This window comes from Psilocybe cubensis, chromosome 10, assembly GCF_017499595.1.
Source record: "Psilocybe cubensis strain MGC-MH-2018 chromosome 10, whole genome shotgun sequence".
NCBI lineage: Eukaryota > Fungi > Basidiomycota > Agaricomycetes > Agaricales > Agrocybaceae > Psilocybe > Psilocybe cubensis.
Window position 1 is genome coordinate 1,464,296 of NC_063008.1, and position 27,887 is coordinate 1,492,182.

Genomic DNA, 27,887 nt, shown 5'->3' on the forward strand with positions numbered 1-27,887 from the left:
GAGACAGAGAGACATTCAAACCCATATTCACTATGCAAAATCGCCTTTACATTTCCATTGTCCTCGCTATGTCCTTACTCATAGGCTGCTATGCGGACACCAACATTGTCCTTACCAATGACGATGGATGGGCAGTTGCTCAACTGCGTTCAGAGTATAGCGCGCTTAAAAGTGCCGGATACAACGTTTGTGTGTTACTTCTTTGACGCGAATCTTCATTGATCGGCAATACAGGTTATCTTATCCGCTCCTGCAATCAACAAATCGGGAACAGGATCTTCAACCACTACCCCAAAACAGTTGGAGGTTCCTTGTCAGTTCGAAACCTGCCCCGTTGGATCTCCAGCTTATGGTTATGAGTCCTTTGACCGTAAGTTCAGACCGATTTACTTGCAAGAGATAGGCTGACCATAGTTTACCGTTGCCAATAGGTAATATCAACTACGTCAATGGCTATCCGTACGTGTACACGTTAGTGTTTGAGAATCATACCTTGCCTAAATAATGGCTGTCTGACTGAAATAGAGTGGACGCTGTAAAATATGGCATCAAAACACTCGCTCCCTCCATCTTTGGATCGATTCCTACTCTCGTCATCAGCGGTACAAACATTGGAAGTAAGCCATCCATTAACAATTACCCAAGCAAACGAACTCACGATGTATGACCTTCATTGTAGCCAACCTTGGATCTATTTCAGGGTCTGGTACAGTGTGAGTACCACCTTTTCTAGACAGCCCGGTATGTTTATTAATGTATATGGCCAGAGGAGCAGCTGCAGCTGCAGCCCTTGAAGGCATCCCATCGATCGCTTTTTCGGGTTCATCCGGATCCACAGTTTCGTATACCACCCTCACGAGCAACCCGTCATCCAGCTCGTCGAAGTCGGCCAAGATTTACACCGATCTCGTCCTTAAGTTTTCCGCGGCTCTGCTCAACAACAGCGGAACTCTCCTGCCCAAAGGCGTCAGCCTCAATGTCAACTTCGCCTCAACTTCTTCATGCTCTTCCGCATCAAATTACAAGTTTGTGCTGACCCGAGTCAAGTCCAGCAGCAGCGCAACAGACGTGACTACCTGTGGCACCAATAAGCTCACGGACGAGTCCACAGCGATCAAGAAAGGTTGTATCGCGACAGTGAGTGTGTTCAACGCGACCACAAAGGCTGACGTGGGATCGTCCACACAATCCATCGTCCTGGGCAAGTTGAAACCAATTTTGGAGTGTCTTTGAAACGTCTTCCATTGGTTTGTTGTTAATGGAATACTGTAACTAGATGAGACTACTGTGTTTGTACAATTAGAACACATCATCACAGACAGCGAAGAGATGCGCACCATGTACAACCAATCTACTCATTTCCATCGTCTTCTTCCGCTCTTTCCAACGGTTCTACTGACTTGCCGTCTTTTTGGAGCCGCGAAATTCGCCAGCGTTCGTTTATTGCCTCAACAGTGTCCAACCTCTTTCGTTTTAGCAATGGAACATACTTCAGGCTCCTTTTGAATGTCCCTCCTCCCAAAGGAATGTTGATATATCTTTCCCTTTCAGGTAAATCCTTCATGTTGTTCAGCCCTTCTAGTCCATTTTTTAGTGGAAGAAGTGTCGGGGGTACAGGATGATGCTTCTCTGCGGCCCTAATGAAATGGTCATCGAGAGCAGAGAAAACGCGAGAACGGTTATATATTGCTTGAAGTTGGCGATACAGACCACCGTTGATAGCATCGTTCTCAGTCAAATTTGAGGTCTGCCAGTCTAGCGCAGATTCGTCGTAGCCGCACTCCCATAGCATTAAGGGCAAGGCATCAGCCATTTGATATTCCGGTTTTCGATCAATTGCTTCATATTTCGTGACAGCATCGGTGTCCTCTGGTCGTAGATCTTCGACGCCTTCTTGAGCATTCATGAGCTCTGTGACAATTCTCGGAGGCTCAAGGCCTGATCCGACAAGGAAAAGAATGGCCATGATGTGTCGCACTTGATGGTACAAGAATGCTGTTCCGACGAGGTCGAAGACATACATATTTCCGTGGGCGTTTTCCTCGCTCTCCAATGGTTCAATGGTGGCACGTAATATTGTTCTTCGAAAGTTTGTTATTTGTTTCTGGGCATCTAATTTGCACAGATTACGAAAGTCATGTTCACCCATCATTCTCGCAGCGGCTGCCTGCATAGCGGGTATATCGAGGTGTAGGGAAGAGAAGAAGTACTTGTAGTGCCGGTACTTGCAAGAAAATCGGGCGGAGAAAGATGGATCGACTGGAGACCAGGCAGTAACCCGAATGGTGTCTGGTAGAAGGCGATTTATCATGGAAAGGTAATCGTGCTCGCGCACCTGGGAGACTTTCTGCACTGAGGTATTTGATGAAGGCTCCGATGAGAAATCCAGATCCCCAAAAAGACCGTCGGCGTCAGATTCTGGGAGGGATTCTACATCTTCCACTTTTGCCACTTTCTCTACATTAGAGACCTCCTCTTGGGCACCCTGTGAAGGCAATGCGCTTCTAACCCAAAGCGACACGACCTGACCTCCTGCACTGACTCCACGATCTGTGCGTCCACACTTTTCCCATCCACATCCCTCGAACCCAGCCTCAGGATCAATCAAACGCGTCTTTGCTAATGCATCGAAAAGCACATTTTCGACGGTTGGAAGAGGTGTTGGACCCATTTGGAAGGCAAGACCACCGTACTCCCATCCTGAGTAGCAAAATTTGAGGGCAATTTTTCGCCTTGAATACTTTGAAAAATCGAACGTTTTGCTGATCTTGGGTGGAGGTGGTTCTTGTTTGGTTTTCACATCGGCAGCGGCACCCTCGAGTTCAGTTAACCTCTCGATCAATCGTTCGCGAGTCCAACCTGCATAAGGACCTGGATTGGGACTTGAAGTAGCAGTTGCTGGCATCGAATAACCAAGTCTTGATATAAGTGAGCGTGAACAAAGATAACGACGCCCAAGGTTCATATATCACCTTGTAAATAATGGCTCGACCTGTTCAAAGATAGAGTCAAGTTGATCAATATCGAAGAAAAATCCCAGTTCAAATTTGCATGGTTTTCACTCACCCCTAAGATTTATGGTCCCAGGAAATAGTGGTTAGAAGTATAAAGAATCAATGGAGAAGCCTTTCAATGGTTGAACTGAAAAAAGACCCCGGCATCTCGGCAAGTCAGAGGAATGAATAGGGGTGTTCAATACCAGTAAACGTAAAAATACAGCTTTATTAGTAATAGTAGAATGTACACTCTTTTATCAACTGGTTAAATAGATCTCAGCATCACCCAATATGCCATGGTATAAAGATAAATTCAAAAACTATCTATCTACCAACCAATAGATTTGGATTCCATGCCTAACTTGCTCGGGAAGCTCATATTAATGGCATATTAATCAACTGCGAATGGAGAGTTAGTAGGTGGCGTATGCACCGTGTATAGTGCAGCTGCAATGGATTCGTCCTGTAAGTGCAGGGTTGTCAATGCCATAATGGGGTTCCAAGGACCAGTGTAGGCAGTGATGCTTGCGAGGTAGATCCTGTTATGTATCGTTTGATCCATGGATAGACCCAGGTCCATGGTGATGCCAGATGTAGTTTTTACTAGCATCCTCAGTGGGAGAGGACTCCGCTGAGAATGTAATAAATGGATCTGGGCTAACCGAAGTAATAGACCAACGGCGAGTATCCGAATAGCTTTCGGGGGCTGCTCTTCTTCGAGCGACGCGATAGACAATCAATAGTGGTGCAATGACCTATCATATGAGGTATCAGCCAACGAACTTATTCTCCTGAATCCATCACAGCTTACACAGACTTGAGGTAGTAAGAAAAGAGGAACCGCTTTCCCATTATGCTTTGAGGTAAAAAAGAGGACGATATACAATATAGTGAACACCACAATTAGCGCGCAGGACTCGGTAAGCATGACCATGATTCGTTTGTAGAATTGCCCTTGATATATACCGAGGGATTTTTGCGCGGATTTCTTGTGAGAGTAGAGTCGCACTATGATCAATGCGGAAAGGATGACATTAATTACCCCTGACACGGAAATGAACACTATGGGACCGGGTCCAAGGGCGATGGGTGGCGGTAGGAGGGTGAAAAGGCCTGAAACTGTTGAAATAGTTAAGACAATAATTATAAGGCTGCTGATGCTGCGTACCGAGCGACATCAAGCAAAGAGATGTTAGGCCAACGTACAAAGCTATTCGGCGACGTCCAGAAATACCCCAGTATAGGACTACACAACGCCATCCCTTCCATCCATGGCAGATATCAATCGTACAGTCCATAACGAATGAATGATGGTATACTCACCAAAAAACCATCTGCCGTCCAGACTGTGATAGGAAGAAACAAGGGATTGGATTCGGTAAGATGAAGGCAAGTGACAGATTTTCCAGAGTTATCAAAGTTATGGAATATGGCCGACATGATTGCGAAAGTATTTTGAACTAGTGCCCAGGTACTAAATACAAGTAGCACACCGCTATAGAACAGTAGAAATCGTGTCATTGTCGACGAACAATTTCGCACGGAGGATGGTTGAAGCAATGCATTGATGCAGCAGATGAAGAGTGTGACGACGACCCCATAGGCTATTGCAGACAAGATAACCCCCAGAAGAGCTATTTCGAGGTAGATATTTCTCCCTGGCGACAATTCAGTGGACATAATAATGTGCTTTGAGTGACTTGGGAGGGATAGTGGCGGGAAGAACGTATCAAACTGAGGTAAACCAGGGGGAGGGCCTCTTATACCTCAATTCATATACACATAGAAGCCCAAGTCTTGTGAACGCAGCCTGTATACCTGGGTACTATATTTGCATACCACATTGACAACTACTCTTAGTACATGTTTGGTGAGCCTGTCACCACGAGGGGTCGCCGCGCATGAGGAGCAGAGAAGGCGAGTTATCGGTATAGTTTCGATGAGAATTTATGAAAAGTCGAGCTCTAAGGTGACGTAGAACATGGTGGACGATGATGGGAATATTCAAATCATATTCTTCAACTTTTGAGATTGGAAGACCGATTGAAGTTCCGATTTGGTGGGGAAACTCTGCTTTAGTACCACTCCCCAGCAACAACTATTAAATTGCCAACTGACAAAACCAGATTGAGTGTGAAATGAATAAAAATGACTCATCGACCGACAAGTGACAGTATGGTGTTGTGCGGCCTATTGACTGAATGTTTCTGCAAGACGTGGATCGGGATCGGGATCCAAGGCCGGAACTATATATATGGATGTCTAGCAGTGGAATTTCCAAGGTTAGTGCTAAAGAAACGAGGGAACGATTGATTTGCTATGCCAGTACCTACACAAATTGACACACAAATACTTTTACAGAGCATTCCAAATCTAAGCGCACAAGAACGTTCACTGGTCCAACCTTATACGGGACGTCTTAAAGAGCTGTCCAATCCCAACAGGTATATAAGTGGGTATAAGGTTCGGATCCACAGCATCGAATCCTCCATAATTATTCACCACTTCGTCACCATAAATGCTAAACACCCACTGTGCGTACCAATTCCCGTTCTCCAGCCAATTTTGTGGCGTCGTCGCCTGCTTCATCATCTCCCAAACCTTAGGCATCAACTGCACCCGCCGTGGTTTGGGAACATCGAGCATGTTACCGTACGAATCGCCCCAGCCGGCAAACTAGGACTCGCGGAGCCATGTATATTCCTTGAAGGTCATGAATTCTTCAGGTTCAGGTTCAGGTTGGTTGTATCTATTCTCGTGTGCGAAGGGGTCACTTTCCCATTGCTCTTTGAGCTTCGCGTACACTTTGGGATCGTTGGCCACGCGTTGGCTGAATTTATCCTCTGCCATAACTTTATACTTGACAAAGTTGTCGTCGGAATCGAATCAGTGGCCTCGGGTTGACCATTCCCGTCCTCGTCCTCGTCCTCGTCGTCATTGTCGTTTGCATCTTCTTCGTACTATTAGAACCGTCAGAGAGAGTCGACTTATTGGATTATTGGAAGCAACATGATCTCCGCTCCCTTTCCTTTTCCAGCGGAGAGGTCTTCCATGCCTCTCAAGAGCAAGGATCTCTATGATGTGATGGAGGTCTCGCCCGCCAGTGCTTATAGGAAATTAAAAGTAGCCCTCTGGAAGGTCCTGGATTCCAAAGCGCTCGTATATCATTTTTCTGAGGTAACCCACAGCACTTCCTCTGCCGTTAGAGAATAGCTTCCGTTGAATTCGAGTAAAAACAACGATTGTGCCCATAACGTGTGCGTTGCCAAAACAGTTCGCCGGAACACCGCCCAGGTTTGTGAAGATAAACCGCATGTACTTGCTGTACGCGTTGGCCTATCCAAAGACAAGGCTTGGTACTAGCCAACTGGCGGCACATCTTAGCGATGTGGTTCGAAATCTCATGCCGGTCAACGACGAAGAGCTTTTCGCTGGGTTCGAATTGTAGGAACCACCAACGGATATCACACTCAGGAAGACCAATGGCATCTCCCGACTCGAAAACCGATATAAACCGGCCCTGTCTTCTTTTTGTTGAACTTGTGCACTGCCAGGGCCGCGTACTCGTTCATAGTTGCCCATCCAGCTGCGACTTTGCTAACATTGGAATCCCACAAACAGAGATCGTCATGCATCCTGCAGAGGTACAAGCCATCCGCGCGTTGGTTGACGGTAGAATCCATGATGAACGACGGCTTCTCCACAGAGAACACTGAGCGTGTAGCCGATCGGAGTACCACGCTTTCGTGTACGTGGATTCAGGTCTTCAGGGAATCGTACAGGAACCAAGAAGAACGATTTGATGAAAGACAACCAGGCTTTCGACATGCCCAAGTAGTCAAGAAATGTGAGGTCAGTCGTGTGCAGAAGCGATGATCCAAATCCGAGCAAACGGTTGCGTGCGTTCCGTAGGCTGTAGTATTGAGGTAGCATTCGGTAGTCATGATGTTGAGATTTTTGTTTGACCATAAACGGATCATTATCGTATCCATAATTTCGGGGTTGGTGAAGGCCCTGTAAATGACGATGAGGGGACTTTTCAATCGTCTAGCGTTTGAGCAATCCTTACCTGTATTTCCATTCAAATGTCCATGGAACTCGACCGGAATACACCCCTTATTCCACCCTCAAGTCTCGAGACCACCAATGGCATATTGAGGACGCTGGTGACTTCTTGGAGAATCACACTGTTTTCTTGGAATGTTCTTGAAGTCGTTCATTTTTGCTTCGTCCGTAATACCACTAGCCAAAAGGCTGTAGATAGCGCATACAACATCAGAGACTGCAAGACGGGTGCACTGTTGACTTTCAATAGCATTTTTCATATCCCTATGAAGGTGTTCCAGAGCCTTTGCCGCTTCGTCTGAAAAAAATCGTCCCCAAGATAGGTCTCCTTCTGTTCATGCATTTCCTTCCTCCCATTTGCCGCATAGACGGAGCTATCAGACGCCCGTCCTTGGACTATGTCCATCATATTGGCATCAGCCACGTTTTCTCGCGGAGCCTGGTAAGACACAGCAACGGAGTCGCCACTGGTTATCCATTCATGGAAGAGCTTCCAAAATAATCGGGCCGCATCAAATCGAATCATGTTGCGCCGAATGTGCTCCAATGTCCTGGCCCTGCTTTCTGCGAGTTCGATACTGGTAACTGAAGCTTGGATCGTACTTGGCTTGGGCGAGCAAGAATTCCAGATCATCGAGGTGAACCTGGAAGTCGACTATGCTATTCCGCGGCGTTCCGGAACCAGTCCATGTTTTCAAGGCTTTCGCGAGGACTTGAACCTTCTCGAAAATATTTCCTTTTGCTTCAAAATTTTGGCTCTGGCGAGAACCTTTGCGTGGTCCTGGTATGCTTGTCGTTGTTTCTCAAGTTCAAGGAGTTTGATGTCGGTAATAAACTGAAGAGTTTGTCCAAAAGAGGACCTCGAAGACGCGCTAACAGACATAAGGATAGATAGGGGTGAAAAAGGCTTTCGGCTTTCTGAGGATTCTCGACTAAGGCTCCAACCGTTTAGTTTCCGTTTAATTTTTTTTACAAACTAAACGGAAACGGTAATAAACAGTTTACAAACGTTTATAAACGTTTGTAAACAGTAAGCTCGAGGGTGGCTACAAGGGCAGGCGTTCAACAGCGTTCAACGCATCACTTGTCCTAATGCGGCCCATTTGCCAAGGAATATAATAGTCGGCACCTAATTGGTACAAAAATGGGACCAAAACAAGAGTGCAAATGAGTTAGTTTGGTGTAAAGAATAAAAGATGAATCATTTGATGTAATACGCACCTAATATTGTCCAAAAAAGAGATATACTTTAGCACAAAAATCTGTTACCGTTTGAACCGTTTATAAACGTTTGTAAACTGTTTAACAAGGCTCGTAAACTAAACGAAACGGTAAATGGTATATACGGTTTACAAACGATAAACAAATGAAACGGTTGGAGCCTTATTCTCGACTGTGCGTTCGAGGATCAAGAGTTCTTAAGAAATGACGCATTAGCGCAGACTCAACGCCAACATTTAACTAAATCAAACTTACGCTACGGGCTGTTTACGATTTCAAAAAGCATGTCAATTTGGATGTATCGGCTCCAAAAACATTTACATTTCGAGCTGTTGCGAGTCACTGAAGCAAACGTATCACTCTGTAAAACGCCCTCCATGAGTTGAATCGATCAGTGAATAAGATCAAGAACAGAAGGGTGTAGTCGCGGTCGTAGACGTGCAATTCAAGCTTATGGTTTGAATGTTGAACAACCGAATGCAGAATTGGGCTTCTGTGGGAGTAAAACACGTTCAAGTTGATTTGCAGTTGCACTCAGGACAAGTGATTATTACGTAATAACGGAAATTGCCGTTTCGCCATAAGTCATTGAAATGGGTCGCTGGCGTTCTTTTCTCTTATTCCCTCATCCAAATACTTTTTTCAAGGACCTCAATAACTATAGAACCTCCAAGATTAAGACCCAGAGTATCATTCAAACATCACGGTACAACCGATCTAGAAGCCTCTATAGGCCTTCATAATTTTCGTGATCGAAGGACCATGTCACTTTTTGGTGTAGGTCTCAAAGGGGTTGCTTCGTTCGAGGTTTCGGATGGGGGGAGGGACAAAGGGGACGACATCATCATTTGTCCAGAATCGTTGCTGATACCTCTTTTCCTCTTTCTTCCCCTTCTCAAAGGCGTCGACGTTGATACTGGCAACGGTGTTTGTGTCTTGTATCGTTCAATGGTCCTCCTCCGCCTGGGAGGAGCGCTCGCTTCAGCGTTGGGAGAGTCACGATCCGCAAGGAAATTAAGGCTTTGTAATCTTGGTGTGCCCGTCGTATCTTCTTCATCTCTTTCCCTCTCAGGGGTGTTCCTTGTCGCCATCGATAGCAAAGACTCTTGCGTGCTAATGATTACCTCTCCACCATCTTTTATCTCTGGTGATTTTGATTCCACTGTCGCGTATTTCTCCGCCAAAAGTACGCGGTCATTCCAAGATAAGGGGCCACTTGCTGTTTCCGTTCCTAGAATATCAAATTCTGGCCCTCCAGGAGCACAATCGGTGTAAAGCATAATTTTGTTTGAGGATTTGTGTCTTGCTATTGTAACCTTGTGGACGGTTACGTATGACGGTGCTTGATAAAGCTGCCGGGTTGGCTTGTATGTTGAAGAGATCGAACAGCATGTTGGATCGTGGTGAGCATTGCGAGGATGTGCGTCATGCTGAGGTGCCGAATACAAATTGTCCAAGTTCATGGCGCCCCAGCGGTCATTAAGTCTAATATTTGATTCAAAGGCCGTGACTGTATTTATGCTCATTTTTAAACAAAGAGATTTGTGGTTTCGTTTATGGACTTTGTTTGCTTAAGCCACAGTTCCCCTAGGTACATACTCTTTCAATACCTTTCATACTTTCTTCCTCAGCCGCCGTTATCCCGCTTTCTTCTTGGCAATAACGATTTTGATCTTGCAAAAGTACGTTTGGCAGAAAATATTCTTTCAACCCTAGCTACCAAATAATCTCCCACCCACTAAACTCGGTTCCTGAAGTCGAGAACTATTATGGTGCTCGTGGCATGTGATTCAGACATTAATTAACGCGACGCGACGCGTGCGGCTATTAATAATAGTTATCGGTCCCCCTTTACCTTACACCAAGCCAAGCTACTAATTACAAAACTCACCATTCAATGGTAAAGGTAATCATCATCTTAAAAGCAGTAGTGTCAAAGATTGTACCTGAATTATTGACAAGGACCTTCTTTGAAGCCAAGTGGTGACGACTCCATTTTTGAGCTTTTGTTGTGTCGTCAAAGGGACCTGTCACCTCCAACCCCCTGATATAAGTCTGCCTGCTATTATCATGTAAATATCAAATTTTCCTCTTCGACTGTCGACGATTGCTCTTTCACCGCTTTCAATCGCATGGTTCTCTCAGGCTTTGCTTCTGATCACTCAGAGATATCATGGCCGTTCCAATGGTAACTCAAAGTGTCTACCATTTACCTCATCCATGATCTATACCTCTCCCGATGCTAGAACCCATCCTCAACCTCGTTTCTACCCAACAACTTCGTAGAGACCTTATATCAAGGCGAAACTACGAAGTTGTCGGTAAGTAATTCGGGCTGAAAGATGGGTACTACTAGTCGGGGACGGCGTACAACACTGGTGTGTTAGAGAGTGAGAGCCGTTCAAAAGGATTTTCGAACGAATGTGCTGAGATTCTGAGGAGTGTTAATTGACACAACCATGCAAGCATTAATACAAAGGTATGTTAGAGGACTGAGGTACAGTGATTACTGAAATATGGCTATGGTAGTGCACGGACTGAAAGGTGGGTCTTCAATTAAGGTCTCCTTGCTTCTTTAGCTCCCCTTTTTCTTTCAACCCTTCATTACGCATTACTTTCCCAGCAATCTAGAATGACTCATGAGTTCATGGTGGTGGTTGTTGTTATCAATCAATGAAACCCGACTGACCTCTTGTGTCTTGCCGACGAGCTTATCCCCCAGCGTCGGCTTGCTCTTCCCAGAGGCACTTCGGTCCGCCTCATGATGCTCCGTTGGCAACTCCGGAAGACCTTTGGACGTGTCATCTTGTTGATACTGAGGAGCAGTCTGGTGCGGCTGTGGATGTGGTGCAAAATCTTGTGTATTTCCCACTTCTGACGGTGGCAATCTGGCATGCTCGATGGTGTCGGGAGTGTAGTCAACAGCTGGAGCAGCGCCCCTGGCACCGGGCAGAGGCTCATTGTCGCTGTGAACGTGGTGGGATATAATGGGCTGATGAGAAATTGGGTTCGACATGGTGTTATGCAGTGGTTTGGGTTTGGTTTGCGATAGCGATAATGAGTTGCCTTGGGTTGAAGTCTTGAACATTTTATAGGGGCATAAACAGTATGACGTCATTCAAAAAGCACATTTCAGTGCGGAGTTTTGTAGGAGCGTTGCGTCGTGGATGGTTTTCCGTTCATAGGAGTGGGTGTCCCAAACGGGAAATGACCAAAAAATGGAGAGAAAAAGAGAGAGACTCACGACGCTTTATTTTTGTTAAAATTTTGAAGAGAAATGACTTGAAAGTACTCGAGAATATGCACGGATTGTCACAAACATCAATTTTGTGAAATACCGTGTGAAACGAGAGGCAAATTTTCAAAGATTTCGCGCTGACGCGCGTCCGAGAAATAGTCCATGTAAATATGTGCCTTTTACTTTGTCTGTACTCTAAATTTCTCTGATATTTTTTACCTGGGTATTATTTAATTTATATATAATCCAGAATATCACTCAAAGAGCCTCAAAAAATCAAACCAGAGTGCCCGTCGAGCGTGAATTGGATACGGAGGTGCGCAAATGTGGCTGTGTTGCGGCACCTCGGCTGGCAGATAACATTGGGGGTGGCAGATAACATCCATACGTATTCTACTGATTCGACAGCACTTACTCAAATTTTAAAGGCACTTATGTGTATATACATTCTTTACATACTTGAATACATATTTTTATTGCAGTTCATCCTAGGTTTTATGGTGAAAAGTGTGAAAAGAGTAAACTCGGATTCTGCCGGGCAGATAACATGGCAGATAACATACCCACTCCTATGATCGGTAAACCTCGTGGATCGTCTCTCTTGTATTGGCTGTGTCATCAGATGTTCGGGCTCCACTGCTCCAGAGTTTGCAACTTTGATGGATGCGGTAACTTGAGAATGGTTCGTTGATCCATTGGCTGGATAATGAAATGACCGGATTTATCTCCCTAGTATCAATTGTTTATGAGCGCCAATCATCATTCATGTAATTCTTCATCGTGTCAAGCTTACAAGGATCAGCAATAAACCCAAGTTCATGACCGAGGTCCTGCTCTTGCAGATAGAAATTAGAAGTGTGTTCAAGAATGCAACTTATATTTAATCGTCCCCAATAGTGTGTATCGTATGACAAAACAGAAATTCCCATACCCAGGGAAAGGTCTACGCAATAGTGAAAAATCTGAAGCTAGCCTGCTACACCGACCAAAAAAATAGAATACCAAATGAACCCATTCCACAGATACATATTCAGCGTTAACAATAAATAAAATAGTGGCACGTCTAACGGCAACAAACCAACAGCACAGGTACACGGGTACACAGGCACTCATAAGTAAAGAATGCGGTCATTTAATGTGGTTAGGATCATGGCGTTCGAACACCTTATCAATAGCGTCGCGGACCGTGGCCGTGTGTGAGGGGTATGGAAAGGGATTCGTGGCTCCATCAAGAATTCCAACGCTGTTGATAGTGCGCGGCTGACGCCGTGGCACAGGGATATCGACGCTGGTAGATTCTGTCCCGTATTCGTCCAGCAATTTGTGGCCAGACATAACGCGGAGGTTGAGTAACATGTGGGACCCGAGGATACATCCGGCGGTCGTTGATGGCCTGATAGAAATATGAATGTCAATTCAGGTCCTTGGAAGATCATTAGTAGCAAGGAAGTGAACACGTACGTGACGAGAAGACTTGACAGGAATACGGGACCGAGTTCGAACATTAGATAATTGGCTAAAAGCATAGCTAAACATAAAATAAATAACATTAGCCGCATGGATCGAGTCCAAAGAGTAACAACAGTACCAAAAACACTGTGAGGAGCCATGACGTGAGTAAAAGATTTTAACAGTTCAATAGCAGACTTACACAAAGAAGTAAAGAGTGGAATCGCGAGCCTAATGCACAATTCATCAGTATATATATCAGTTGGCCGGTATCAAATCTACGAACTAGAATCGCAAAAATTCTAGGCATGGGTATACCGTCCTTCCACCACAAGAACGCTCTGGAAATAACGAGGCCGAAGAGTACAGCTATAACAAAGACGTTAATTTGACCCCCTCGGAAGTAATAAAAAACTTGTGCTGACTTTCTACAATAATTGGCGCTAGCCATTGTCCAGCAATAATAGACGGTACGCTGGTGGCGTAACATCCAGGAAGACTCGCAAGGGATGTGTTGACTAAAACGGAGTGATGAGAAATTAGGGATAAATAATTAGTATATTTCTTTTATTGACACTTACGCTCGACAATTTCTCCAACGTAATCTTGAATGAGAAGACCAAGTAGGGCGATAGATCCTCCTAGAAAAAGAAAAGAATGATTAGCACGCCATATGGATAGTGGGATACAATATCACTAACCGAAGTAAAAGAAGAACGCAACCCTCAATGCCCACTAAAGGAATTGTGCAATGTCAAACCATGAAGCAATAGTGAGGTAAAATGGTCCGACCTTATTGCGGCGATCTAATTGGACAATGAGCTCAAACAAGAAGAGGAATAAAATTAGGAGAACATACGCAGTGCCCACACACGCAGAACAATGATCCCTAATACCAAAAACTCAGCAACATGTATAATGGTCATGAATCGTATTCTCTCAACATACCCTGTACAATAATCGTCGACGTGATCGATACCCTGTCAGAAGGTAAAGATAATGAGACCGAGCAAGAGCTATCTGGTGCCCAAAACGTACACTGTCAACCAGCGCATGAAAAATGTGCAGCTGTCCCACATGATTAGACTATCAACGAGCTGGTGAGTTGGTTGGAAACAATACATACAACTATTGGTCATGAGATTTCAGTTCAGTGCTACACACGTCCTTGATAGCAATTATCACGTACCTCTTCACTCAAAAACGTCCGTGATGCAGCTGATGAATGCATTACGTTAGAGCTTCTGCACTTCATTTTCTAACCTCGGGGTACATACAAATGCAGTTAAAGCTAAATGAAGCAAATCAGAAATTAATCCGATTATTGGCAATGTCCAAGGGCAACGTACAGAAGCATGCCAGCGACAACATATCGGTTCATGAAGAACAGGACCTTCGCGAGGGAAAACCGTGACCTAATGGATATTCCTGTACTTGAGTTTCCGTTTCTTTCTGTCTCCAAGGGAGATAAACACGAACCCCCACATTGTTTCCACCTATTGCATGTATGTTAAGAAGGATATTCGCTATGTGAATGCAGATAAAACGCACCTCTGCATCGAGAGTCAGAACGTGATCGTATAATAGGGCAGTCAGACAGGCAGCTATTTTACCGCACAAAAAGGCACAAAGTCAGCGTTTTGCAATGCATGAACGCAACTGATAGTTTTACGGTACCTGCGACCAAATTGACTGCCATTCCCTCTCTGACCATCTTTTCTAATTCCTTCTGGCTGACGCCCTCAGCGGTGATACCTATCTCGGAAATCATTCCTGCCCGTTGTATAATGTACGACATGATGATGTTCGAGATATTTGAGTGAGGGATACGACCAGAGTAGACGTTTGATGCAGAACAGTGGTAATGGACGACGCGTGCAGAAGATCGAGTAAGTGGATGTATAAAATGTTATGTGTGTCAAGTCCTTCTACGACGACATCCGTGCCTCTGTAGATGGTACGAGAGGAATCATAAGATAAATGTATTTTAATTGTCGACAGAATCAAAATGACGCACCGTCCGGCCCTGCAGCTGCTCTGATGATGTGCAAGCAATGCCTCTCCTTGATATATACGCAAAGCAAATGCGATGGTGAGAAGACAAAAAGCAGATAGCGCGCTCACAGGCTGGTGGTGTTCGTCAGCGCCGAATGCGGATCGAGCGGAAATCAATTCCTCGAGAACAAGAAGAAAAAAATAATCACAACGATTTGAAAAGGAGAAATGAAAAGCAATCGGCTTTACTTATCATCCTAGATATCGCTGGTTAAAAAATGCCGAGCCTGGGCTTTTTAACTTACTGGGCTTCAACTTACGTGAAATGGATGCATGGTGCAGTCGGAGTCGGACAAGCGAGCTGAACGTGTAAACCGCATTGAAATGGAAGCTGAAAACGAATAAGCTATTATGTTAGACCTGTAGCCTGTGTCAATCTATTCTAAAGAACAAGCTGTACATTGAAGACGGTGACCTGTTGCCTCGAACGTTGTTGCAGTGGGGAATCGTTCTACGTAAGACCTCTAAGACAAACTCAATGAATTGTCAAGATAAGCCACGCTGTACACGCATGTGTGCACCGCAATTACGGACGTGAGTCAGGCACAAGGCGAGAGTATTAGTACTTGTACCGCAGTGTTGGGTTGTGCAGTAGTTTTGGGACCTGGTAACAAGGTATATTGGTGAACTAAAATCGTACGAAATGGTCCGAAGATCGACACATTGAGGCTTGAAGTTGGTTCCGGTGGAAACTGGAGAGAAAGAGTGTGATAATTGTCTGCAGCCGATTCGTTGAGCAAGGGATTCTTATCGTGTACACCAGTCTGGACATTCATTTTCGCTGCACCGGCCATTAGTACCCTTAATCATTGGTGGATGTGTGGGTTGTGAACGCGAGCTATGCAGCATGGAGAGAAAAGTTCGAGACGGATGACTGGATGTTCGCGGAGGCAAGGCGTGGCAGAAAAGGGCGGAAACAGTCGGCGAAATTTTGAAAAAACACGTGGAACTTGATGACAAAGTCGATCATATTTGAATTTGGGTTTGTTCCGTCATTGCCTCCGAGCTCGTGCATCAGTTTCTATCAGCCTGCTTCACACCAACAGGACCAAGCTTTGCTGTTTAAATACTGCAACGACGAGCGGCCACGTCGGTTCAGGCAGGTGCAGCACCGGTGAAGGTGACCACAGCTCCTATTTCCTGTCGGTGTATCGGTGATATCTTAGGTTTGCTTGTCTGCAGATAGTAGGCACGCTACTGACAGGGGTCAAGCACGACAACTTCGCATGGCCGAAGGCAACCCAAATCAAAGGGCGGTTCCCTCGGAATTCCCAATATCATAGCTCAGGAGTAATGTGGCCCGATCTACCTCGTCAATCAAAATGCTAAATAAAGACTAAAATATCTCAGGGCATGGCCACACACGACTCTATTTTTGCAATTAGGCGCTTATTGTGTTTTGATCACGGGTTTGGTGGGTGTTGTACCCCATCATCTGTTTTGCTTCCTTGACCGTCAGAAATTGAGCCACTGACCAGGACCTGAAGCCTGTCCGCTAAACAGTTATTAAAGTTGAAATTCTAACCTCCTATTATAATATAAAGCCTGGGCGTCAATATTCTACAGCTGTAAAACACTTTTTTCAGATCATTTTGTTAAAGAAATCACTAGATTGTTCAAAGTTCCCAATTTCCTTGAAGAATTAAGCCGACAGCAGTGGCTTTGGCAAAGCTTAAATGGCCTATCAATCTTCTTTCGGCAGTCGCGGTTGGCCCGTCCCAAACTGGTGTTCCCATCCTCGCATTGTAAGTGTGCCACTGAGAATGTAAAGAGATTGCACGGCCTGCTTTAAAGACTGGATATTTTTTCATCGCACTTTACACGTATACGCGCCCGCTTATCCCATACATTCACGACACTGTAATCTCTTTTAGCGACAATGACAATGTGGACAAAGACCTCTAGATTCTACAGTTGTGTAACACCACCAACAGCGCCGTCGAGTTCCGAGAGCTTGAGTTCGAACAACCAAGAGAGCATACACATACGCACTATCGAGACCATCCTGTTTGAGGGTCCGGAGAAAGGAAAATTTTTGACCTTGAATGAACTTCAGGATATATCTGTAGAAGACCTAGAAGAATGGATGGTGTTGTAAGTAAAATGCGCAGTGGTGGTAAAAGGTATCAACGTTCACGACGTAGCTACACGGTTGTACCTACAGTAACTACGGAACCTATAGTAGAATAATCTAGAAAAGACGTGATAAGATAACTACAATAGAAAGATAATGACTTAGCGACGAAGTCGCTCGCCGACTATGATTCCAACACTCCCCCTTAGTCGGCCAAAACTCCCAACTGCAAAATGAAACCGTCGTGTGCAACTCGAGGTAAGGCCTTCGTAAATATATCCGCCAAATTGTTTGAAGTGTTGATGTAAACAGTGTCGAGCGTCTTCTTCTCCACCAAGTCGCGTAGGAAATGAAATGCAATGTCAATGTGCTTCGTACGGGCATGGAATTCTGGATGATGCGCAATTGAAATGGCTGCCGTATTGTCGGTAAAGATGGTTGACGTCGACGGAATGTGGAAACCGAGCTCCGTGAAGAGTGAGCGGTGCCATAAGACTTGCTTCGCCGCATGTGTTGTGGAAACGTATTCGGCTTCAGCGGTTGAAAGTGCGACCGTATTCTGTTTCTTCGAGCTCCATGCCACAGCGCCGCCTGCTATCGTAACCACGTATCCGCTAGTCGATTTCCGATCGTAGTTTTCAGCCCAATCGGTGTCGCAATAAACATTGAGATTTACGTCCAAAACTTGCGAGTCGCCGCCGTAAGTGAGTTTGTGATTGCGCGTGCCCTTCAGATAGCGAAATATACGTTTGACAGCGGTCCAATGAGTCGATTTCGGCTTGCTGGTGAATTGCGCGAGTTTGTATACCGCAAACGCGATGTCTGGACGAGTTCCGAGTGCCAGATACATGAGTGAGCCAATGACCGTTGCATAACTGAATCCTAAACGCAAATTAACCTCCCCCTGACCGTCTCCATCCTCCCGAACACCTTCATCCTTATCCAATCGCACGTTCGGGTCCATAGGCGTCGAAACGGGGTTCGCGTCTTGTAAACCAAACTTCTCAAGGAGTTTGTCGATGTAGTGTGCTTGCGAGAGCGAAATGTAATGGTCCTTTTGCTCGAGCTTGAACCCTAGCATCATCGAGGGCTGACCCATCGATTTAACGTCGAATTTCGAGCCTAATTCTCGCTCCAGCTGGTCGTTGAGCGAGTCGTTCGTTGAGAAACTGATTATGTCGTCCACCCAGGTAACCAAAATCGTAAAATCGCCGTTTTCAGCTCGACGGATGTAGCAGCAGTAATCGCTCTTGAGTTTCGTAAAACCGAATGAAGTGAGAGCGTTATTGAGTTCATGGTTCCATACGTTTCCTGCCTGCTTGAGACCGTAAAGCGAACGAATGAGACGGCATGCCTGACCAGTGCCATCATCATAACCGGGTGGTTGGACCATATAAATCTCCTCCGAGATGTAACCGTGCAAATATGCACCCTTTATATCGAATTGACGCATCTTGAGATTGTGTACGGCCGAATATGCGAGTAGCGAGCGTAGTGTGTCGAATCGCATGACTGGTGCGAATGTTCCGTCCTCGCTGTAGTCTGTACCAGGTCTCTGAGAGCATCCCTGAACGACTAGTCGGGCCTTGTACTTGATGACGTTCCCGTTTTCGTCCCGTTTCTTCGCGTAGACCCAACGGCATCCAACCAGTTTCCTTCCATCCGGAATCTTCATCATCTCCCAAGTACCCATCCGTAAAAGCGTCTCGATTTCTTCGTCCATAGCTGCCTTCCACGCAGCTGCCTCACAGCTTTCCAAAGCTTCTTCAAGTGTCCGAGGTACGTCCGATTCACGCATGGCAAATACACGTTCCGAATCGTCTAAAATCGCGCCCCACAGCTGTTCTTTGACGACGTTTGCTTGCTCCGTTGCTGTAGACTTTGCGCTCGAGGTCTCGGTCGATTTTGTAGCGATTTGTGGTGCGTTTGGAGTCGTTTGGGATCGTGTAGTCGGTAAACGAGCATTCGGGTTGTTTGCCTTCTTGTAATCGATGAAATTGTGTTCACGAGCTGATCGACGTATGCTGGGCTGTGGAATCGGTGCTGTAGACGAAATAGGTTCGTTCTTGACGGTTTCTGGCTCGTTTTCGCTGGATTTAACGTCTGTCGATTCGTTACGCTCCCCCTCAGACGATAATCCAGGAATTTCGACGTTCTGCGGCGTTTCGTTTTCGTTAAACGATACGTTTCGCGATGACTTCACTGTGCGCGATTTGGGATCGTAATAACGCACAGACTTCGAGCCTTCGTTAAAACCAACGAATACCATCTTCTTCGACCGTGGCTTGAGCTTCGAAAGCCCCTTCGTCTCGTCTAACACCCATACATCGCATCCGAACTCCCGAAGGTGAGAAACATCCGGTTTCTTGTTGTGCCAGCCTTCATATGGTGTCTTGTCGTCGAGTGCTCGAGTAGGCGCGCGGTTGCGTAAATAATTCGCGTAATTGACCGCTTCGTCCCAGAGAAAGAGAGGTAAATTCTTTGCAATAATCATCGCACGTGCTAGCTCCAACAGCGTACGATTGTAGCGCTCTGCGACGCCGTTCTGAGATGGGGAATATGGCGCCGTCGTCTCGATTTCAATGCCTCTCTCCGCCGCCCACTTCTTAATCCGCTCGTTCACGAGTTCCTTGCCATTGTCCATGCGAATGTACCTCGGATACTGCCCAAACCTCCTCTTCACTCGCTCCCCATGATTCTCAATCGCCTTTGCCGCCTCCTTCTTGTCCTTCAAGAAAACCACGCCATTGTATCGCTTCGCGTCGTCCATAAACGTAATGTAGTAATAAAATCCATTTACCGAGCGTGTTCCGATAGGACCCCATACGTCGCTCATGGTTCGCTCTCCAGGAACCGTGGATCGATTTTCTGCTTCTCCAGGGAAAGGTTTATGCGTCTGCTTCGCTTGGATGCACGCCTCGCACGATGGGGATGGAATAGACGTTTCGTCCACGGAAAGACCAACGACGAGATCGTTCCGGACGAGTTTCTGCAACGACGACACTGAGATATGGCCAAAACGACGATGCCATTGATCCCAGGTGAGTTTTGGCGAGACGTAGTTGACCTGTTCCCCTGAATTAAGCTGAGCGCGAGCGTGAAGAATATACATCTGACCGCGTTTCGACCCTTTTCCAATAACCTTATCCTTCGCATCCATCAAAAGAACCTTCCCATTCTTAAACGACGAGCTCCTCCCATCCCTCTCAAACCTTCCGAGCGACATCAAAGCATTTTCGGCTTCAGGGATGTGTAAAACGTCTTTCAAACGATGAGTAATCGTCTGCCCGTCGACATCGAAGTTGAGGATGACTGTTCCGCGGCCTGCAATGATAGCTGGACTCTTTCCGACACCACGAACGGAGGAATTAACAAGTGGCGTATACTCGATGAAGGCTTCACGGACGGGACAAACGTGACTGGTGGTTGCAGAATCGTAAAGCCAGTCGTAACAAGAGAAGTTTGACGTTGAGTACGTGTGGTACGCAACCTCATTGTTGAGCGTAGTGTTGACGTCCTCCCGAGCCTGATTCGTCCGCCCTCTATTCTTCGTCTTCCGCCCCCTCGGACCCTTTCCTTCACGACCTCCGCCCTTTGCCCAGCAATCCTTCGAAATGTGCCCCATCTTGTGGCAATTATAGCACTCCTTCCCGCCGCTGCCATCCCTCGAACCATTACCCTTTCCATCCGACGACCCTTGACCTCCACGAACTTGAAGCGTAGTCCCTCCGGCACCATCACCTCCACGCTCCTTCCGACGACGAGCTTCTTCAAGGAGAACACCAACGAGCTCTTGCGAAGTGAGCGTAGGACGATTCCCGCTCGAGCCCAAAAAGGATGACGCATAATTCTCCCAAGATTCCGGCAACGAGGTGAGCAAAATCATGACGAAATCTTCGTCCGAAACAATGCTGCCCATGATGTGCAGCTCCTCCTGGAATTGACGTAGCTTTGCGATGTGCTCTGCCATGTCGCATCCCTCCTCTGCGGTTGCCCGGAAAAGTGCTCGTCGTGTCGCCAAAACACCGAGTCGTCCCTTGGATTCCTTCACTGTGCACAACTGCGTCCACATCTCGCGTGCCGTGCGCGCTCCCAGGACGTGTACCATCTCCGCATCGCTTAACGCGAGTTCGATCCTGCATCGCGCTTTCGCATCTCCCTTATCCCACGCTGTCTGAGCTGCGATTTCTTCCGCCGTGGGTGCGTTCGGTTTCGCTGATCCTGGTCGAAGCGACGTGCCGTCCACGTATTTCTCCAGTCCGAGGTCCACCAGTACTGCTAGCATGCGCCGCTTCCACGGCATCCAATTGTGGGCCTTCAGTGTGTCGATGCGATATCCGCCGATGTTGACTTCCGCGGTTGTCGAGTCGGCCATTTGACGTCGAGTGCGAGTGCAAGTTTAGATATAGATCGATAAGAATAGAACGAGTTTAAAAACAAAGCGAGCTTTAGTTATGACCTCTCGGGGCCCATAACCTGTTGTAAGTAAAATGCGCAGTGGTGGTAAAAGGTATCAACGTTCACGACGTAGCTACACGGTTGTACCTACAGTAACTACGGAACCTATAGTAGAATAATCTAGAAAAGACGTGATAAGATAACTACAATAGAAAGATAATGACTTAGCGACGAAGTCGCTCGCCGACTATGATTCCAACAGATGGAGAGAAAAGATGTCGGTTCTACCATTCGCGACATGAAACTTGATGTTCGCATATCTGTGAGTTGAATATAATCAAGTCCGGTGGAATTTCTCGCTGACTGTGGGTTGGTACAGTGGCCTGGCTACGAGAGGTACGATGTAATCCAGAATCACCACCTCACCGTCAGTAGTTCAACAGCAGTTTTGGCGAAAGCCTTGTCCGGTATCGTCATTGACTACATAAAGGTTAGTTCCTTTGCAACCGCGCACCTACGCGAAATCCTGACTGATGTCGCGTCTACGTGTTCACAGAGCAAACAGACACCAGCATATACGATAAGCTTGGAACACAGAGGGCATGTTCACGACATCAATCGACCTAGAATTAGTGGAAGTCCTAAGGTGGTCTATAAGTCCGATTTTTCGCTCCGCAATGTCTCCTTGCATGGCGTTCGGTATGTGTATGATGAACGGTCGGATAAGTTTTACTTGAAGCCGTTGATCAGGGTGTATGGCTATACGAATGGCTTGTACCTGTGAAAGACAGAATGTTTTGTAGAATTTGTTTAGCAATAAGAGTTAAATGCAAAGTCAACAGGTTCAGTGATAACCCCGAGCGCGCGCTTGCGGCGATACGGCGCGGCGGGATGTGTGATCACGTGCTCAAGAGAAAGAAATTTGAAGGAAAGAATTGTTGGGTGTAAACTACGACTAACTAACTACGACTAATGATACCTAGAACTGCGCGGAGACGACTTGAGGCGACTTTGCTGTCTGCTCGTCAGTCTCTCCCCCGCCCCGCACGCCTCTACTCTACCCCCACCAAAAGGCACAATGCGCCCGCCACAGCGTCTGCCACGATACCCACCCCAGACTCCTACCCCCCTTTTATTCCCCAAAACAACTCCCAGCATGACGAGCTCAGCGCTTTCCTCCACAGAGAAACGTCGCTGACCCTCCTGCCCACCCCAGAGCCAGGCACGTCCCTCTCCAAGGAGGCCGAGCGCTGGTTCGTCGACTCGTCGTCCCTCGACATGGCCGGCATCATCGACGCGTGTCTGCACAACCTCCATGATGTGCCCCGTGCACACTCCGTCTTCCAGCGCTTGCGCACCAAGGTCGGGTCTACCGTCGTCCAGGCCCACATGTATAACGCCTTTTTGACGGCGTATACGGGTATGGCGGAAAAAGAGATCACACAGGAAAAGCGCCAGTATTGGATCGACGAGGCGTGGAAACTGTACGAAGTCTTGGAATCCGAAGCAGAGGAGGTCAAGCCCAACGCTCAAACGTACAGCTTTATGCTCCTGCTATGGTACAAGTAAGTTGTCGAACTTTTTTTTTTATCTTTTTTTTTCGTCGTCATGTGCTCATTCTCATTTTTTTTTCGTTGCGCAGATTCCACTCTGTCCCTGCTAAAAACCTAGGAATTTCTAGTGCTTACGCCACAGGGCCAGATGGACTTTTGATCAAAATGCATAAGCGCAACATCCCCGTCCTCGACGTCGTCTGCAACTCCGCCATAACCGACCCGGTCGCACTCACAGCAATCGCAAAACGACTCGCCTTCGACGCCCTCTCACTGGGCTATACCAATGTGCTGCATGACCTTGGACACGCCCCGGACGCCGTCAAAGAGACCAACTCGGAGTACGCCGCCTCCGTGCCTGACGTGCGGCCCGTGATGGACTCGACGGGCGAGGTGCCGTCCAACATCTCCGGGCTGCGCACGCAGCTCAGCAACCTACAAGACACGCGCGACCTGCTCAAGAGCGACGCATACGCGCGGCAGCGCCAGCTCGAGTCGTCCGCGTACGACCTCGCGAAGGAGCAACTCGAGCGCCAGCAGCAGGCGTTCGATGAGATGGGCCTGACGAGCTCGCTCTCGATCAACGATAACGTGCTCAAGCGCTGGATGTGGGAGTGGCATCTGCGCCTGCGCGATCGGCTGGAGAAGGACCATGCGAAGCTGAATAAAGGCGAGCATCTGTTCAAAGGCCCCGATCGCGATGTCGAGCCGTATTTGCTCATTCTCAAGCCCGATACGCTCTCGCTGCTTACGATCCTTGAGGTGATCAGGCTGCATGGCAGCGGAGGCGTTATCAACGGCATGAAAACCGCGCGCGCGATCATCTCCGTTGGTAAAGCCGTCGAGGGCGAGCACAAGTCGCAGATCTGCAAAAAGACCAATATTCCTATTCCCCCGCAGACACAGCAGAGGTTCAACAATGTGTTTACGCCGAAGGGGTACCAGGCCTTGTTTCAGCGCCGGATTGCTGCTGCGCAGACGGCGACGGATAATGAGGGCTGGTCGGCCGCATGGAGTCAGGCGCTGCGAGCTAAAGTCGGTTCTGTTCTCGTCGATCGTTTGATCGCTGTTGCAGAAGTCCCAATGGAGAAAATCGACCCTCATACCGGTGACAAATTGTACGTCTCCGTACTATTTCCATACCGTTTTCATTTTTTTTTACTGATACTTTTTTCTCTTTGAAGGGTTGAATCGCATCCTGCGTTTTACCAATCTTACGAATATGTTCGTGGACAAAAGTTGGGTGTTATCAAGTTGCACAACAGGGTTGTGGAACGATTGGCCCAGGACAATTTGCATCGAACCATCCATCCGCGCCATCTTCCCATGCTTGTGAAACCCAGACCATGGATAGACTACAACAACGGCGCCTACCTCATCAACAAAAGTAAGCATCCACTACAGCTGATACATATCATAACCTAATCTAACATCGTGCCTTTTTCTACTTCCAGGCTACGCCATGCGGTTCAAAGAATCGATGGAACAAGAATCGTACATCAAAGCCGCCACGGAACAAGGAAACCTCGAGCTCGTCTACGCCGGGCTTGATATCCTAGGCAGCACACCGTGGCGGGTGAACAAGGACATCTTCGATTCGGTGATCAAGGTGTGGAACACGGGAGAACGGATGGGCAAGATCCCGCCTGCGTCGTATGAGGAGCCTGAGCCGGTGCTTGCGCCGGAGCTCGCGAAGGATCTGCAGGCGCGCAGTCATCATATTGTGCGACACCGCGCGTGGGCGCAGGAGCAGGCGAACAATCACTCGGATAGGTGTAGTGTTAATTATAGGCTGGAGATTGCAAAAGCTGTAAGCTTTTATTTTTATTTTATTTTATCTCGGTATCTGACTCGTTTTACTGATTGTTTTTTTCTTTTGTGGTATGTAGTTCTTGCAGGATGTGTTCTATCTACCGCACAACTTGGACTTCCGCGGGCGCGCGTACCCGATCCCGCCGCATCTGAACCATATGGGCGACGATCTCTCGCGGGCGTTGATGATGTTCGCCCATGCGAAGCCGCTGGGCGTACGTGGGCTTCGCTGGCTCAAGATCCACGCGGCGAATCTGTTCGGGTACGATAAAGCCCGGTTCGACGAGCGTGTTGAGTGGGCTGAGGAGCACTTTGAGCAAATGCGGGAGGCGGCGAAGAACCCGCTCGATGTACGTATTCTTTTTTGTCAACTTGCATTTTTTCTCATTTTTTTTGTTGTTGTTGATGATGATTAGGGTTCGAGATGGTGGCAAAAGGCAGACGACCCCTGGCAATTCCTCGCGGCGTGCATAGAGCTCACCAAGGCACACGAGCTGGAGGACCCGACGACGTACATGTGTGCGCTACCGGTGCACCAGGACGGGACGTGTAATGGGCTGCAGCACTACGCGGCGCTGGGCGGAGACACACAGGGCGCGGAGCAGGTCAATCTCGCTGCGGCGGATAAGCCGTCGGATGTGTATACGTTTATTAGTTTGAGAGTGCAGGCTGCTATTGATAAAGATGCGGATAATGGGGTTGATATTGCGAGGATATTGAAGGATAAGATTACGCGAAAGGTCGTCAAGCAGACGGTTAGTATTATTTTTTTAAAACAATCTCCTGTGATTATCTTTGTTGAGCTCGTCTTTAGGTCATGACGACTGTGTACGGTGTAACGTTCATCGGCGCGCGCGAGCAAATTGAGAAACAGCTCCGGGACCGTACAGACCTGCCCAAAGAAATCTGCTGGCAAGCCGCATCCTACATCGCCAAGCAGCTTCTCTCCACCATCGGAGACACATTCAAAGGCGCGAAGGGGATCCAGGACTGGCTGAACCTGTGCGCGCGGCTGATCTCGAAATCTGTGCCGGCGAGTCGGTTGGGTGTGGTGGTGGATGAGGTGGATGGGAAGAGGTATGCGACGCTTGGGAGGAAGGAGGTGAAGCGCGAGCAGATGACGAGTGTGATTTGGACGACGATGTTGGGGCTGCCGATTGTTCAGCCGTATAGGAAGATTTCGAGGAAGCAGATTAAGACGAGCATTCAGAGTGTGTATATTTCGGATCCGCATAGGAGCGAGGAAGGTGGGTGGTCTCTCTCTTTTTTTTTGTTGTTTTTTTTTTTTTTGAAAGTTGTTAACTTTTTTTTTTCGTATAGTCAATTCGCAGAAGCAAGCTACGGCTTTCCCTCCCAACTTTATTCACAGTCTGGATGCGACACACATGTTGCTGACTGCTATCAAATGCAATGTATGTTCTCTGTCTCTGTTTGCAGGTCTGATTTTTTACTGAAATGTATGCTATAGGAACGCGGGCTGACGTTCGCGTCGATCCACGACTCGTACTGGACGCACGCGTGTGATATCGATACCATGTCCGAAGCGATTCGAGAGACATTTATCAGTCTTCACCAGTCTGATATTCTGAACAAGCTGCAACACGAGGTAACGCCTTACTTGCTTCCTTCTCCCGTGCATAATCTCATCTTTTTTTTTTTTGCGCAGTTCCTCACGCGCTATGCGATGCACTATATCCCGGTGCATGAGCTGGTTTCGCGGCACAAGTCGCGGCCGTCGCTGCTTTTGGAGAAGCTGCACCATGCGGGGACGGTGGTGTATACGAGCGAGGAGGACGCGGGGCTGCTGAAGCCGTTGGGATCTCTTGTGGAGGTGACGGAGGATAGCAGCAAGTGGGCGAAGCTGATGGAGATGAGGAAGGCGGTTGCTGCTGAGGGCGAGGATGAGGATGCGGCGTTGGTGGCGGCGGCGCAGGAGGGGAAGAAGGTTAAGAAGGGTAAAGGAAAACCTAGGGGACGGCCGAAGAAGGCGGGGGCGGAGGATGGCGAGGGCGTTGTGGAGGATTTGGAGGACGACGAGGTGGATGTTGCGTTGCGGGAGATGGAGAATGAAGAAGAGATGGAGTTGGACGATGAATTGGAGCAGATGTTGATGAATACTCGCGGGCAGGGCGGCGTCTATATTCGCCTCATCGATCTCATCCCGCCGCTGCCTGAAAAGGGCGACTTTGAGGTGGAGGCTATCAAGGCTTCACCGTATTTCTTCTCATGATATGACATATACTTACCTATCCCCTTCTCATCAAAATGTAGATTATTAGTAGTAGATTAGCTCCAGTAATTGTATTTTTTTATAATCTAGCTCTCGTCGGAATGCAATCACATTGAAAGCCAGCTTCTATCTGCTACATGATATGTCTAATGGTGGTGCACGGGCTTGGGGAGGTCCTCCTCGAGGAATGCGAGGAACGCATCGGCGCCTCCTGTGGATGCCTCCGTGGGCTCAGAGGCCTTGGTGGACGCGGTGGCGTCAGCGAGCGTGGGCTCAGTGGTAGCGTATGTGTTGAGCTCAGCGGCGAGGTCGGCGGGGAGGGCGGGGGCAACGGGGGCCGCGGGTGCGGTGAATTTCTTGACAGCACCAACGTGGGCGTCTTTAGCCTGTTATCCCAAGAAATAGGTGAATATATGCGGTGAAAGTGGGAGAGGGAGACACACAGTGGGTGCGGGCTTGTATGCCTTGATCTCGCGGATGTACAGGTCCTGGACGAGGTCTGCGGGTGTATTCGGGTTAGAACGAGCGGGTGAGCTGGACGGTAAAGGGCCCTTGCTCACCCTTGCGGACGCCTGCGGAAACGGAGAACGCGCGTCTGGACGCTGTCTGTCTTGCCTGTATGCGCGTGTGGGTTGGGTTAGTAAGGGAGTGGGGGACAGAGGAATGAATGGGAAATTAACGCACGACGGACGCTGCCTGCCTGAGGATAGTCGACATGGTGGTAGCAAAGAAAACTAGGGTAACGTGACGTGCTCCGTCACCGTCACGCTCGTCACCCAATGGCCACTCGGCCACG

At 47.7% G+C, this 27,887-nt stretch overlaps 8 protein-coding genes across 8 annotated transcripts; 3 read left to right on the forward strand and 5 right to left on the reverse strand.

Annotated features, from left to right (window-relative positions):
• Positions 1-68: 68 nt before the first annotated feature.
• JR316_0010731 (Acid phosphatase) lies at positions 69-1,233 on the forward strand (the record flags this gene model as incomplete). The annotated part of the gene is made up of 6 exons (XM_047896396.1): positions 69-185; positions 235-370; positions 432-459; positions 526-617; positions 680-713; positions 768-1,233. 6 exons carry the CDS (start codon positions 69-71, stop codon positions 1,231-1,233), a joined length of 873 nt encoding a protein of 290 aa, XP_047744441.1.
• Positions 1,234-1,351: 118 nt separating this feature from the next.
• JR316_0010732 (tRNA pseudouridine(38/39) synthase) lies at positions 1,352-2,905 on the reverse strand (the record flags this gene model as incomplete). The annotated part of the gene is made up of 1 exon (XM_047896397.1): positions 1,352-2,905. The coding sequence occupies one exon, from the start codon at positions 2,903-2,905 to the stop codon at positions 1,352-1,354; it is 1,554 nt and encodes a 517-aa protein (XP_047744442.1).
• A 2,767-nt stretch (positions 2,906-5,672) lies between these two features.
• Positions 5,673-6,679, reverse strand: JR316_0010733 (uncharacterized protein; the record flags this gene model as incomplete). The annotated part of the gene is made up of 3 exons (XM_047896398.1): positions 5,673-5,848; positions 5,902-5,956; positions 6,512-6,679. The coding sequence occupies 3 exons, from the start codon at positions 6,677-6,679 to the stop codon at positions 5,673-5,675; spliced, it is 399 nt and encodes a 132-aa protein (XP_047744443.1).
• A 2,365-nt stretch (positions 6,680-9,044) lies between these two features.
• Positions 9,045-9,557, forward strand: JR316_0010734 (uncharacterized protein; the record flags this gene model as incomplete). The annotated part of the gene is made up of 1 exon (XM_047896399.1): positions 9,045-9,557. One exon carries the CDS (start codon positions 9,045-9,047, stop codon positions 9,555-9,557), a length of 513 nt encoding a protein of 170 aa, XP_047744444.1.
• A 1,277-nt stretch (positions 9,558-10,834) lies between these two features.
• On the reverse strand, positions 10,835-11,298 carry JR316_0010735 (uncharacterized protein; the record flags this gene model as incomplete). The annotated part of the gene is made up of 2 exons (XM_047896400.1): positions 10,835-10,909; positions 10,972-11,298. The coding sequence occupies 2 exons, from the start codon at positions 11,296-11,298 to the stop codon at positions 10,835-10,837; spliced, it is 402 nt and encodes a 133-aa protein (XP_047744445.1).
• Positions 11,299-12,648: 1,350 nt separating this feature from the next.
• On the reverse strand, positions 12,649-14,200 carry JR316_0010736 (uncharacterized protein; the record flags this gene model as incomplete). The annotated part of the gene is made up of 7 exons (XM_047896401.1): positions 12,649-12,913; positions 12,982-13,048; positions 13,288-13,338; positions 13,395-13,487; positions 13,551-13,610; positions 13,829-13,949; positions 14,159-14,200. 7 exons carry the CDS (start codon positions 14,198-14,200, stop codon positions 12,649-12,651), a joined length of 699 nt encoding a protein of 232 aa, XP_047744446.1.
• An 8,268-nt stretch (positions 14,201-22,468) lies between these two features.
• JR316_0010737 (DNA-directed RNA polymerase, mitochondrial) lies at positions 22,469-27,091 on the forward strand (the record flags this gene model as incomplete). The annotated part of the gene is made up of 10 exons (XM_047896402.1): positions 22,469-23,061; positions 23,139-24,167; positions 24,234-24,436; positions 24,504-24,859; positions 24,939-25,211; positions 25,278-25,616; positions 25,676-26,108; positions 26,182-26,273; positions 26,330-26,467; positions 26,528-27,091. The coding sequence occupies 10 exons, from the start codon at positions 22,469-22,471 to the stop codon at positions 27,089-27,091; spliced, it is 4,020 nt and encodes a 1,339-aa protein (XP_047744447.1).
• Positions 27,092-27,237: 146 nt separating this feature from the next.
• JR316_0010738 (ATP synthase subunit H, mitochondrial) lies at positions 27,238-27,808 on the reverse strand (the record flags this gene model as incomplete). The annotated part of the gene is made up of 4 exons (XM_047896403.1): positions 27,238-27,477; positions 27,535-27,590; positions 27,652-27,706; positions 27,776-27,808. 4 exons carry the CDS (start codon positions 27,806-27,808, stop codon positions 27,238-27,240), a joined length of 384 nt encoding a protein of 127 aa, XP_047744448.1.
• Between the last annotated feature and the right edge of the window lie 79 nt (positions 27,809-27,887).